General features: G+C 35.5%; 1 protein-coding gene across 2 annotated transcripts; it reads right to left on the bottom strand.

The window, feature by feature from the left end:
* Positions 1-782: 782 nt before the first annotated feature.
* LOC145077097 (uncharacterized) lies at positions 783-3632 on the bottom strand. Of its 2 annotated transcripts, none has more exons than XM_079022878.1 (9): positions 3240-3632; positions 2968-3120; positions 2250-2338; positions 1899-2025; positions 1738-1812; positions 1548-1669; positions 1379-1454; positions 1227-1286; positions 783-1101 (listed from the first exon to the last, which is right to left on the bottom strand). In XM_079022878.1, exons 2-9 carry the CDS (start codon positions 3082-3084, stop codon positions 967-969), a joined length of 801 nt encoding a protein of 266 aa, XP_078879004.1. In that variant the 5' UTR covers positions 3085-3120; positions 3240-3632; the 3' UTR covers positions 783-966. The 2 variants fall into 2 exon arrangements, with proteins under 2 accessions (XP_078879004.1, XP_078879005.1); XM_079022879.1 differs by having other exon boundaries at positions 3457-3632.
* Between the last annotated feature and the right edge of the window lie 9639 nt (positions 3633-13271).

The following is a 13271-nucleotide window of genomic DNA, read 5'->3' as shown; positions in this document are numbered from 1 at the left end:
ATTTTTTTTTGGTAAGGCACCCGAAAACCGAGTATGTAAAAAAGACAAATATTGACCCCCATATTTTAAAGATTTCCCATCCATATTCTTTATTGTTAGTGATTCTATTAAAAGAAGGAATATAAGGATTTTAAACTACAAATCCTTTAACATGCTTGTTAATAAATAAATATGAAACGAATCTATTTCAATTCTCATTTTAAATGCTTTAATAAATAAATATATACTAGGAACTTAATTTTATCGTTTCTAATAGTATTTTAAGATATTTATAATTTGTCAATCACTTAAACAATTGATATTTCAATTGGTATATAAATAAAGTGATGGTGGTTATATTGTTATAATGGATTCAGATTGTTTGTTTTAGATAATCAAAACCATACAAGTTACAAAATAATTTAATTACTTAGGAACAACCAAAATTACTTATTTATTCTTTTCTTCTTATTTTAAAGACCTTGTTATAATACTTTTTTTTTTATATAAATGACAAACACACTCTATTTCTACTTATAAACTAATTATTTTGTCTCAAACAATATTTGAACACTCAACTTATGGATGAGGGACACATCTCAACCAAATCAACTAATATCCAAATTACAAGTTTGGATTTTAGTTACAAAGATGTCCAGACGTAACCGATTAAACCAAGAAACCCGGAATTTTGATGTTTATATACAGCTCCTGTTTTGAAACACTAGTTACCCTCATATGGACATGTTTTTTTCTATATAATTTAAAGAATATATGTTTCAAACGTAATATAAAACCCACCATCACATAAACATGTTTTTTTATACCTTTGATTCAAAACAAAAAATTAAATATGTTTTTTTTTTAAAATAAACATTGCAACATTTATAATGCAGGCATAACACAAATAGAACTGTACAGGATTTGAATTCACAAGATGTATAATTACATAATTACCCTTTCCTTTTAGCTGGTGTAACTATGGGACTATTGCGCCTTCTTCTTCCTGAGAGTTCTTATCATCCCTTTCGCAATTTTAAAGAACCAGAACAAATTCATCACCGCCAACACTGGTGGGATCGTATGCAAGCTGTAAAACGCCGCGTTTTTAATTTGCCTCACCTGCAAATATCATTTCTCAACAACAATTTCCCAAAACTGATCCCGAATTTTTAGGGCAAAAGAAGCCAAACACAACACGATTCTTGTAAAATTAACATAGTTTTACACACAATTAGATCATTTACCTGATCAATGTGGTTGTAGATGTGGTAGAAAAAGAAGACAAACAACACGATTCTTGCAACCTGCAAGAATCGGAAGCTTTTCATATCAACATTTTACTGTAAAAACGACACAAATTGATGATTTTTTTTTTTTGGTTGTATTATACACGTACCAACCACCCTACGAACATTGCAATACCGTTCCACAAGTAAAGCTTTGAAGACTTCATGCCTGCAACATCAAGATGCCTGCATTTGTGTGGTGAATATGAGTTTTTTTCTGGAGTATGAAAGCAAAAAAGAAAAAGGAAAATTGTAAGTATATCCATACACTTTGGTTACCATCTTAAGTTCACAAAGGGCGTTGTAATTTCTGTGAAAAGAACCATGAAGATGTAAAACTCGGCTTCACCCGTTAAAACGGATTGCATGATTGAATACAATGAGAGCCCATGGTGCAAGACCTAAGAGAGGTAAATGTAAAATTACGAAACTGTCCCTAGCTGTAATCAAGTGAACAAGAGTTACTTACATATTCGAGACCACCTAAAGTTGGATATGCCCAAATAATCATGGCCACGTCTGACAAAAAATAACCGCAAGACATCTGGCAAAAGCACATGAATTAATCGGTTTCAGAGGAAGAATTCAATTTGTTTTGAGATGAATAAATTATGTGAAAATTGGACGTACACCGAGTATGGTGTCTGATAAGGTAGACCTTCTCTTGATGAACAACTCTTCATCATAAAGATCTGAAACAAGTAAAAGGTAAACAGAACCAATGGCCACAAAAAGTGCATGGAAGGTTGAGAAACCCCTGAAAAAAGAAGCTAATACCACATTAACTAACAGAATTGTAATAAAAATATAAAATTTGAAAATAAAAAAATAAGGCTATATGCAAGAAACAGCAGCGTACTTCCATGTATTTGTGTATCATAACATTCTATAACGGAAGAAACAAATATAATAAACAAATGAACGGGTGTACATTGCTATTTATTGCATATGACCCAAGATGCAAAGATAAAGGTAAATAACCGGTTTTTCCATTCAAGTTTTTGTGCGTTGTTGAGTTTGATAAAACCTCCGAAGACAAAGGGTGTAAATATTCCCGTAAATTCATAAGCCTTCAAAAGAAGAAATGTAATTGTATTAGTCCTTTTCCAAATATAACAAGAAGAGGACAAATGAATTGGCATCTACCTTCAAGAAAAGACAAGCACATGAAGCAGAAACGAATAAAAAAAAGAATTTAACTGCTCTTTATGAATTAATATGTATTGTAATGACACTGATTGATGAAAATAAAACTGATATTTCTTTGGTGTTCTGTATCAATTATGGATGGAACTTGTTCGTTATTTCCTTTTTTATATACCATTGCCACTTGAACCCACAATAATGTTTTTTTTGTTAAATTGACAAAAACTGATTATCGTTTTGATTTTCTGATTATCTAGTATCAGATATTTTACCGATTGTTGACATAAATACAGATTATCTAAACTAATCCTAGCTTTTATCAACTGATTATCATGATTATCTAATTTGATTTAGACTTTTAATAATCGCTTTGAAGACACAAGTCCAAACACCCCATTAGTGTGTATCATGTATGAACTACTTTACTCACAATCAAACTTAGAAGTTAAATGCTATATACAACAATCAAGTTATTGTTTATAAAATCAGTCAATCAAAACACATATTCACTTCAAATATGTAAAAGAAGACAAAATCAGCAACAAATACTTACAACTTTACACATGATGATGCCTCCAAAAGCCGATATCAACCATCGAATTTCGGTACTTAAACCAGGATAATCGGCGATAATGCTTAAACCTTGGGAAGTATGATTCGAACCCAGCATGATTCTTCCGTATATGCGGTTTCAAAGCTCAATAAACTACGTCAGGAAAACATAACATACGAATCAACACAAACAAAACCAAAAGTGGAGATATAAAGCACGTATCATAGGTCAAGAGCTATAACATAACATGCGATAATAATCTATAAACCTACTGGGTTTTGTGAACCAATAGAAAATCTATCGAGCAAGAATCCCTCTGTTTATAATAAAAATGATTGGATGAGAGGGTCTTAGGAATTTATGAAAAGGGGATTGTCAGAATTGTTTTATGTTGGTCAATTTTATGAATGATTGAATGATATACGAAAGAGTATTGAAATGGATGAATTGGGGGCTGTAAAAAAGATGAAACGTCGATGGTGTTAATACCGCGATCGATGACCAATGGCGGATAAAGGTCTCTGGGTTGACAGAGAGAAGGGGTGAGGGTGGGTCGCCCATTGTTTTGGAGCCGGAGATATATACGGGAGTGAAAGTGCTGTTGTGATTACCGGACCTTCGAATTCGATAGCACTTCACATGATCCTCGCAACTTTGTTTCCCAATATTTTCAAATAGTTGTTTGAAAAAATATTATTATAATTATCTATTATCTATTATCTATATATTTATATTTGTTTATATCTATAACTTTTTGGGAATATGACTTATGAAGGTAACTAACTTTTTGGAAATGTTCACATCTGGGTAACTATATTTTTTTTTACACATTTAGGTAACAAACTTGTTGGAAGTGTTCACATATAACCATTATGACCTGCTATAGCAGGTTAAATCCTAGATGTAAACGCTTTCAACAAGTTCGTTACCTAGATGTGTACAAAAAAAAATAGTTACCTAAATATGAACAAAACGAAAAGTAAAAATTAAATTGCACGAATGGTCCCTGTGGTTTGGGGGAATTTGTATTTTTGGTCCCTAACTTATTTTTTTTAACTTGGATGGTCCCTACTGTTTATTTTTGTTGCGCGTTTGGTTCCTGTCTTACCTAAAAAGACTATTGTGCCCTTATTAATTTATTTTTTAATTAATTATTTTTATTTACATATTTATTTTTTACATATTTAAAAAAATTAATAGACCACACATATTTGTATCTCCTCGGATAATCCCTACTATTTATTTTTTAATTAATTTATTTTTTTAACTCGGATGGTCCTTACTGTTTAATTTTGTTACGAGCTTGGTCTCTGTCTTACCTAAAAAGACTATTGTGCCCTTATTAATTTATTTTTTTAAATAATTTTCTTGTTTATGTACTTATGCTTTATGTATTTAAGAAAATTTAGTAGACCCCGCATATATGTATCTCCACACCATCCCGTCTCTCATCATTCTCAACTTCTATTTATTTTCCATTTTTAGTGATATCGACGTCTTCATCATCACTTCTTTTTTCGGTCTTTCAACTCTGTCGAATCAATACCGCAACCCACTAAAGATGAAGAGACTGTAGGTTATGGTGTTGGTTCGCTAGAGTTGAAATACCAAAAAAAGAAAGATGGTGAAGACGTCGATGTTACTAAAGATGGAAAAGAAATAGAAGTTTGGGAGGATGAGAGATGAGATGGTGACCGGTAAGACTCAAATTAAATTTCTCAAATGTGGTTTCAGGATTACGGTGAGGAGATACAGATATATGGGGTATATTAGTTTTTGTAAATATATAAAAAATAAATATATAAATAAGAAAATTAATTAAAAACAATTAATAAGGTCAAAATAGTCTTTTTAGGTAAGACATGAACCAAACGTGTAACAAAAATAAACAGTAGGGACCATCCGAGTTAAAAAAAAATAAATTAATTAAAAAATAAATAGTAGGGTGGTCTATTAATTTTTTTAAATATACAAAAAATAAATACATAAATAAGAAAATTAATTAAAAAATAAATTAATAAGGCACAATAGTCTCATTAGGTAAGACAGGAACCAAACGCGCAACAAAAATAAACAGTATGGACTATCCAAGTTAAAAAAAATAAGTTAGGGACCAAAAACACAAATTCCCCTAAACCACAGGGACCATTCGTGTAATTTAATTTTTACTTTTCGTTTTGTTCATATTTGAGTAACTATTTTTTTTTGTACACATCTAGGTAACGAACTTGTTGAAACTGTTCACATTTAGGATTTAACCTGCTATAGCAGGTCATAATGGTTATATGTGAACACTTCCAACAAGTTTGTTACCTAGATTTGTACAAAAAAAAGATAGTTACCCAGATGTGAACATACCGAAAAGTTAATTACCTTCGTAAGTCATATTCCCTAACTTTTTGTAACTTCTATTTTCTAAACAAATCACTTATTTTTGAACATTTAAATTTGAAATCAATATACAATTTATCTGTTAACTCGTGGTGTGTCGTTGTTTCTTCGTGTGATATGTGGTGATGTGGAAGAAAATTTAATTATGTTTTATTGATTGTGAAGTGAGAAATCTCAAATAAAGTCCCAAAATTTTGATCTATTTTATATTTTAGTCTTACATTAATTTTTGTTTATGAAAAATTCCTAAAAACCGACAAAAATTTGCATTTTGATCCCTGAACCGGTAACAAATTAATTTCCGACTATTTCGTAAACTGACCCAAAATATTGTGACTTTTTTGCAAACAAAAATATTATGACTTTTCTGTAAACAAAAACTTTATTATATATTATTATTAAAAATATAAATAAGTATACTATTTTTTAAATTCATTGTTATTAATATTGTTAATAATACATATAAACACGTTTAAATAAAAAAAATATATATTAAAGATATTATTTAAGGGTGAATGTGGAGTGGATGATAATGTTTTAAGCATTGAAATCATAAATTTTTGCTTGTATATTCTCATTTTGTATATGGTCATTTCATATTTGTTATTATTGTTTTCAATTCTGAATATTAACACTTAACAACTTAAAAGAAGCTCTCTATTTTTCAAATTGTTTATAAATAGTGATTTTGTGTCATGGACTATCAATATTATCATTAAATTCTCAAGTTTTGCTTATCATACTTAACTTGTAAGCGGACATTTCTTATATATTTTCTTGAATCGAGTTTGGGTCCACAACTAGGATCAGGTCAAGATTATGATTGAGTATGCTACCACATGTATTAGTGTGTGAGCGTATAGCGCTTGTTAGGAAGTAAAGCGGATAACTAGCAAAACCAAAAGCACACAAAACACAGTATTTACGTGGTTCAGTCAAGGAGACATACATCCACGGGCAAGAGGGGAATATTATTTATTTTAGAGCTCTCAACACAAAGGTTACAAGTACAATTACACAGAGATTCGCCTATCACTCAAGAATTCAAGATACTAGATAACCTAGCATGCATTCTTATTTATACTTGAGGGATCAGACCTAAAACCCTAATGGGCCAAGCCCATTGACCCATAAGCCCATGAAGGGTGTCAACCAATCACAATCCGCTATGCAGCATCTTCTGAAACATTCTTGAGCATTATCATCTTCTAGGCATACTTGGATAAACATGACACAACAAAGGAATCAATATGGCGCATCATGTACCGCTATGCCCCATGATGGCGCAATAGCTTCTTCATGGCGTAACATCAACCCTAGTTGGCGTAACATGGGATCTAAATGGCGCAAGAGCATCAAGTATGGCATATAACATCAATCTTAGAGCAATAACATCACCATGAACAACAGGCACATGCATGGCTCAACAAGGCCATTCATGGCTCAACAGGAAACAAGATGGATCTAGAGGAGAACAAGATGGTGCAAGAGCATCCTTCTTGACCCATCTCTTCATCATGTGGCGCAACAAGGACCCCTTATTTCTCCATATCCCTTCCAAGTGCTCCAAACCCCCCTTGTACACGATCCGTTCCTTTGGAACTTGATCAGTTCCTTTGTCTGATGATCCATTCCTCTCTTAGAAGATTTGTTCCTTTGTCACATGTTGCATGAACCCCAAGTGCTCCATTGAGGTCCATTAAGGTCCAAGTGCTCCAAATGCTTCAAGAACATGATCCAAATGCTCTAAATACTCGAGTCACATTTAACAATCTCCACCTTGACTTGAGCATCCTCTAAACTTCACCTCGAACAAGAACTTCCTCTCCCTTCGTGTTGGATGAAAGATTTAAACTTTTTTTTTTTCAAATCTAAACTGTATATGTATTCTATATGTTGAGATCTATGTTGGATGAAAGATTTAAATTTTTTTTCAGATCTAAATTGTATATGTATTTTATATCTTGAGATCTATGTTGGATGAAAGATTTAAACTTTTTTTTTCAGATCTAAACTGTATATGTATTTTATATCTTGAGATCTATGCTGGATGAAAGATTTAAACTTTTTATTTTCATATCTAAGCTAATATATGTATTTTATATCTCGAGATATATGATGGATGAAATATTTAAACTTTTTTTTTCAGATATAAACTGTATATGTATTTTATATCTACCAATATGTTGGGTAAGACATGGATAGATGAAGTGGTTGATCTGTGATAAAATGATGAGAGGCCTCGATGTTGATGATGATCCAATCATCTAGCGGAGTATGTAGACCTGGCAATGGGGCGGGTTTGGAGTGAATCGACCTTGATCCAAACCCTTTTAACAAATTTCAAAATCCGATCCAAACCCGCTTCGTAACCCGCAGGGTTTTGAATAATCAAACTCATACCCCTATCCACCGAATCAGCAAATATTCAAACCCGTCCCGTAACCCGTAGGTTTTTTGAATAATCAAACACATTTTACTTAAATAATAAAATCACATTTATTAAATAAAACTAAATTTTGATTTAGAAAACACATTATGTACTCGAGGACTTTCTATTGGAATTAAAATCATTATTTTAGTTACTCCCAATTGGTTTTTGATCGTTGATTGCATTGATAGAGAATAGCAATTACAAACTTTTTCCGGTTGATAAATGACCTTATTGATTTATAAAAGAAATTGGTGATTACATGATGAAATATAAATGAAATGAAATCATGACTCTTGGGAGGAGGCTAGAAGTCTACAAGTTGAGTCCTGGAGACCTATGTAAAAACAATTTAGTCTTTGACCTTTTCTCTTTGGACTTCTGATTGAAATTTAATGTAAACTTTAGGCAATATAAAATATAAATTTATATTTCTAAAATTTATATGGGGCGGGTTATAAACGGAGCGGATCGGTGATGATCCATACCCGACCCTTTTAATAAAAGGGTTAGCGGGTACGGGTCGTTAACGGGTAAACGGATTAAAAACTATGCTCTAAACCCATATAATTATTAAGGGTTTGGATCGGATCAGGGTCAAAACCCGCTCCATTGCCAGGCCTAGGAGTATGGATGACGACCATAGACTTTTCTAGACAGCCTAGTGGAACGCTAGTAGGCTCGCAACTTGTAGATGTTTATTTAAACTACGTGTTCACCAGGTGTACTTCATCCTCTTCATGGTTGCCTTATTTGACATGTATTGCTGAGGAATCCCTTAAGCAGTGTTGTCACCCGATGAAAAATCCTTAGGTTAAGTCCCTTATAATAAATGCTTTATGGACGTAAAGTGAGGATAATGGGAATGGATAATCGGGTTGAATGATTGTTGAAAATAATAAACTTATTTAATGTGGGTTGAAAACCCTATGTGCTCACCAAGCTCCTAAGCCTGACCCACTCAGTTTCTTATATTACAAGTATTGACACAAAAGTATAGATGCGAAGGTCTGATGAGAGATTGTGGATTAGAGGCCAGTAGAAATAAATAGAATATTTATAATGCATATGTTGTTTTTGTTTACGCTTTTGATATGTATTGACAATGACATCCCGAGATTTGTAATTTAATGAAAATACATTTCTTCGAAAATGGTTTGATAAATTCTTTATCATATTTTTGGGAACAAATTTTGCAACATATTTCTTTAAAAGTACATTCTTATTTTCGAATAAAGCATAAACAGATCGGTCTTTTCTGGCCGTGAAATTTAGGGATGTCATAGTTGGTATCAGAGCATTAGTTTAAGCGAACTAAGAATTTGTAGGATTTCTAGACTTAAACTTAGAATGTTAAGCGATGATTGTGAGATGAGTGTCTACCATATTTTAGACACGAGCACTAGCTTACTTTAGGAAAGATGCCTAAAATGCTTTTATGTGCTAAATGATTTGTGTTATACCTATAAAGATGCCTTATATGCTATTATTTGATCGGATCTATGGTCTATTGCCGACTGGATCTAGAAACCTTATGTGTTCAGGATTCTAAACGTTCGACTACGATATTAGAACTAGCATGTAACGTTTTAGAGTGATCAGAAGAATTTAAAAATCTATCATAGATGAAGATCTAAATTCACCTACATTGGTGTATAGATCGAAATGGCAATAACCTGAAGTGGAGTCGGAAACGTGAATGGAAACAGGAATCAACAACTTCAACCCCAAGGGATTGAGCAAGTATCGATAGTAGAAGTTGCATCTGAGCCAGTCACGATGGTTGGAGTACAAGCCATGATTCGGGCTATGATGGTCGAACAGGTGGAAGAGATGAGGAAAATGTTGTTGAATAATCAGGATGAACCTTCGATTCTTGTTGAACAACCATAACTGAATGATAGACAGTCAGAAGAAGGAGGTTACAGTAGGACCGTTGGTCAAGTTGAACCGCCAGTGGTTAGGAAGAACAACCAAGATGAAGGTGTTGAAAGGAACGGATGCAAGTATAAGGACTTCACAACTTGCAAGACATTGAATTTCACTGAGAAAGAAGATCCAGTTGGAGTTATGGTCTGGATCTCGGAGATGGAGTTGACCTTTATAACATGTGTAACATCCAAAAATACGACCCAAAATTTTTTGTTTTAATAATAATAAAAATCATAAAACCATGTGTCAAATATCTCAACCCATAATAAAATGTCATGAACATTAGTGTCAAATCAAACTATGAATCAAAACAAACTCCCAGGAATAAGACTGAAGTTGTGGTGTGTGCAATGTCATCATCCCAAACTCTCCCTTTACTTGCGGAAGTACCTGAAACCAAAACTGAAAATTGTAAGCACAAAGCTTAGTGATCCCCCCCCCTCAAATCTACCACATACCATACAATAACATATAAAACACATACTGGGCCTTGCCCACTGCATCGGACCGAGGTCCGGACTAACTGGGGCCTTGCCCCCTGTATCGGACCGAAGTCCGGAAACTGACTGGGACCTTGTCCCCTACATCGGACCGAAGTCCGGACTAACTGGGCCTTGCCCCTGCATTGGACCGAAGTCCGGAAACTGACTGGGACCTTGTCCCCTGCATCGGACCGAAGTCCGAACTAACTGAGGCCTTGCCCCCTGCATCGGACCTAAGTCTGGAACTAACTAAACAAAGCATAACATAATCATATCAACTAGCATGAACACACATATATTGCATATTGCATCGGGCCGTAGCCCGGAACACATAACACATAAATCATGTCCGAGCCACGAAGGCATCAAACATCCTAACTACTGCATCGGACCGAAGTCCGGAAACTACTGCTAGCTAACCGGGCCGACATTGTAGCCGTAGACCCGTTCCTACTGGAAGGAAACTCACCTCGTAGCCTAGCTGCTGAAAGAACTGCTCTGGAATCTGTCTGCTGCAGCTCCGGTTTCACCCCGACTACAATTTCCATAAGTACCATCAATCAAATACTGATAATAATATTGAGGGTAAAATGACTCTCTTACCCCTGGTCAAAGTCAACATTTAGTTGACCTGACTCGTCGAGTTGGGTCACCAACTCGTCGAGTCCTTACTCTCACTTTCTTGCTTCTACTCGCTACTACTCGTCAAGTTTTGGCACAAACTCGGCGAGTTCCTCTTTGTTACTAACACTCCGACAATCTGCATCCGACTCGCCGAGTTGTATGAACAACTCGTCGAGTTTTCCTTCATCAGATGAACACTTTAGCTGTGACTCGTCGGAGTTGTATGAACAACTCGCCGAGTCTGTTCTTGAGGTATGAAGATTGCCTTGGACTCGCCGAGTCAGGGCATTGACTCGCTGAGTTCTTCCACGAATGAGTCTAACCCTCTAGCTCACCGAGTCCATCTCCCACTCACTGGTTCCACTCGGCATAACTCGAAAAGGGGAAAACAGTGGACTCGCGACTCGACTCGCCGAGTCGTATACATGCAAACACTATATACTCGATTCTGCTTGAACCAGTCCATTCCATTCATAGATCTGGGTTCTTGGGGCTTGATTAACACGTAAAGTTTCCAACTTTACGTGTAACTAACATCAAATGAAGGTTTTAGGGTTCAAAGCACACTATAAGAGTAGATCTAGAGCTTTCATGAAAAATGGCTCCATAAAGGTACTCGATCTAAGCTTCTAGAACTCAAACCTAGCTAGATCCGAAGGCTAATCATCTCAATCAGTCCTCTATGCTACTACCAAGCCAAGAAATGGTTCAAAAATAGCTTTAATTGCTTTCAAAAGGGGATTTAAGCATAGAAATAGAAAAGGGCCAAGATATACCTTACTATATTCTGAAATTCCACAAGGATCTAGGATCCCCTTCTTCTCCTCTTGATCTATCTTCCTTTTTCTCTCAAGATCTTCAAAGAAACACACCAAATCACACAAAAATGCTAAGAGGGATCTAGGGTTTCGAGAATGATGCTCTGAGGGGTGATGGGGGCTGACTTGAGGCCCCAAAAGTTGTTTAAATAGGGTGTAAACCCCTGAAATTAGGGTTTCATCCAGACTGGCGGACTCGCCAAGTCCGGAATATGGACTCGTCGAGTCGCCAACTTAAACGTGCTTAAAATCCCGACTCTACTCGACGAGTCTGGCTACTGACTCGTCGAGTTCCTCCTAAAGCTTGAAGGAAATAAATATAAAAATATCATACCAGAATTGGGGTGTTACAACATGTGGTTGCAAGGGCTAGCTACAAAACACATATGCAATACGTCAATTCAGATGTGGTGTTGTTTGTTGGTGGAACACTCTAGGGAAGACCATAAGCCCCAACGAGCCAATAAAGCTAACATGGGCAGAGTTTTGGTGCACTTTAAGCGCAAGTACTGCTCGACCCAAAATCTGCTTGAGTTGGAGAACCAATTCCTGGCATTGAAGAAGGGAAGCATGCCTATTGATGAATACACCAACACCTTCACAAACAAAATGGAGTTTGCTTTGCGCATTGTCCCATACGAGCTGACAAAAATCGACAAATACGCCAAGGGACTTCCATGGGAGTATGCGGTACCAGCACGTCAGATACCTACTCTGGAGGTAGCTATCTGGGTTGCCAAGTCTGTTGAAGAGATGATCAAGGGAAGATCCGTCGGGAAAGTTGAGGTTGGTGAAAAGAGGAAGTTTGAGGGATCTGCAAGGTCCAAAAAGAATAGCAAGTCTGGTTCATGGAAATTTGAAGGAGAAGGAGGCAAATCTAAGTGGTGTGAGAAGTGTAGAAAGAAACACTTTGGGAAATGTAGCGAGGAAGTAACTTGCTACAAGTGTCGAATGATTGGGCATTAGGCCAATGAGTGCACATCCAACAAGAGGGTGTGCTATGGATGTAACGAAGAAGGGAACATTTCGAAAGACTACCCGAATAAGAAGGAGGCAACAAGGCCTAACGTTACACCAAAGCCAAAGGAAAGAGCATTCCACATGATCCTCGACGAAGCAGGTGACAATGCAAGAGATCGGGAGTGAGGCTCTATGTATATCCATAGACCGGGATATGGAGTAGCCATATAGATAGTATCACGTGGTATAGCCTATTATAAGAGGCCTAGTGTAAGGTGAATTTAAACACCTATGTAATCGTTTCAAGAAATAATATAAAGCTTGGTTATGTTATCTAATGTGTTAAATAACTATGTGAAATTATTGTATGATGACTTGGAAAACTGCGAGACAATACTTGGGACGAGTATGAGTAGGTGTGAATGGTAGTAGAGGCTTATACTACTGGAAGCATATGACTCGCACTTGGATCAAGGAAAGTCACAAGGTTACCAAGAAGCTAGTAACTGATTCCGTTTTGTTCAAGCGTATCATTAACATCGTTTCGGTAATGACTAAGAATATGATTGTTATTTAGACCCTAGAGGTCATATCATATCGAGTCCGACTAAGATGAGTATGTTACGTGGTTCAGGGAACCAAGATCGATGTGGCATCTGACTTAAA

This window comes from Lactuca serriola, chromosome 9, assembly GCF_051521515.1.
Source record: "Lactuca serriola cultivar US96UC23 chromosome 9, Lser_US96UC23_V15, whole genome shotgun sequence".
NCBI classification, from domain to species: domain Eukaryota; kingdom Viridiplantae; phylum Streptophyta; class Magnoliopsida; order Asterales; family Asteraceae; genus Lactuca; species Lactuca serriola.
This window is presented reverse-complemented; position numbering and strand designations above follow the sequence as displayed.

What these genes read in the sequence shown, in the direction of transcription:
- LOC145077097 (XM_079022878.1), bottom strand. Translation starts at nt 3,084, where the DNA reads ATGCTGGGTTCGAATCATACTTCCCAAGGTTTAAGCATTATCGCCGAT. An exon ending in AAACTTGAATGGAAAAACCG is followed by an intron (nt 2,026 to 2,249) that starts GTTATTTACCTT and finishes TTCTTTTTTCAG; the next exon opens with GGGTTTCTCAACCTTCCATG. An exon ending in TCTACAACCACATTGATCAG is followed by an intron (nt 1,102 to 1,226) that starts GTAAATGATCTA and finishes TGATATTTGCAG; the next exon opens with GTGAGGCAAATTAAAAACGC.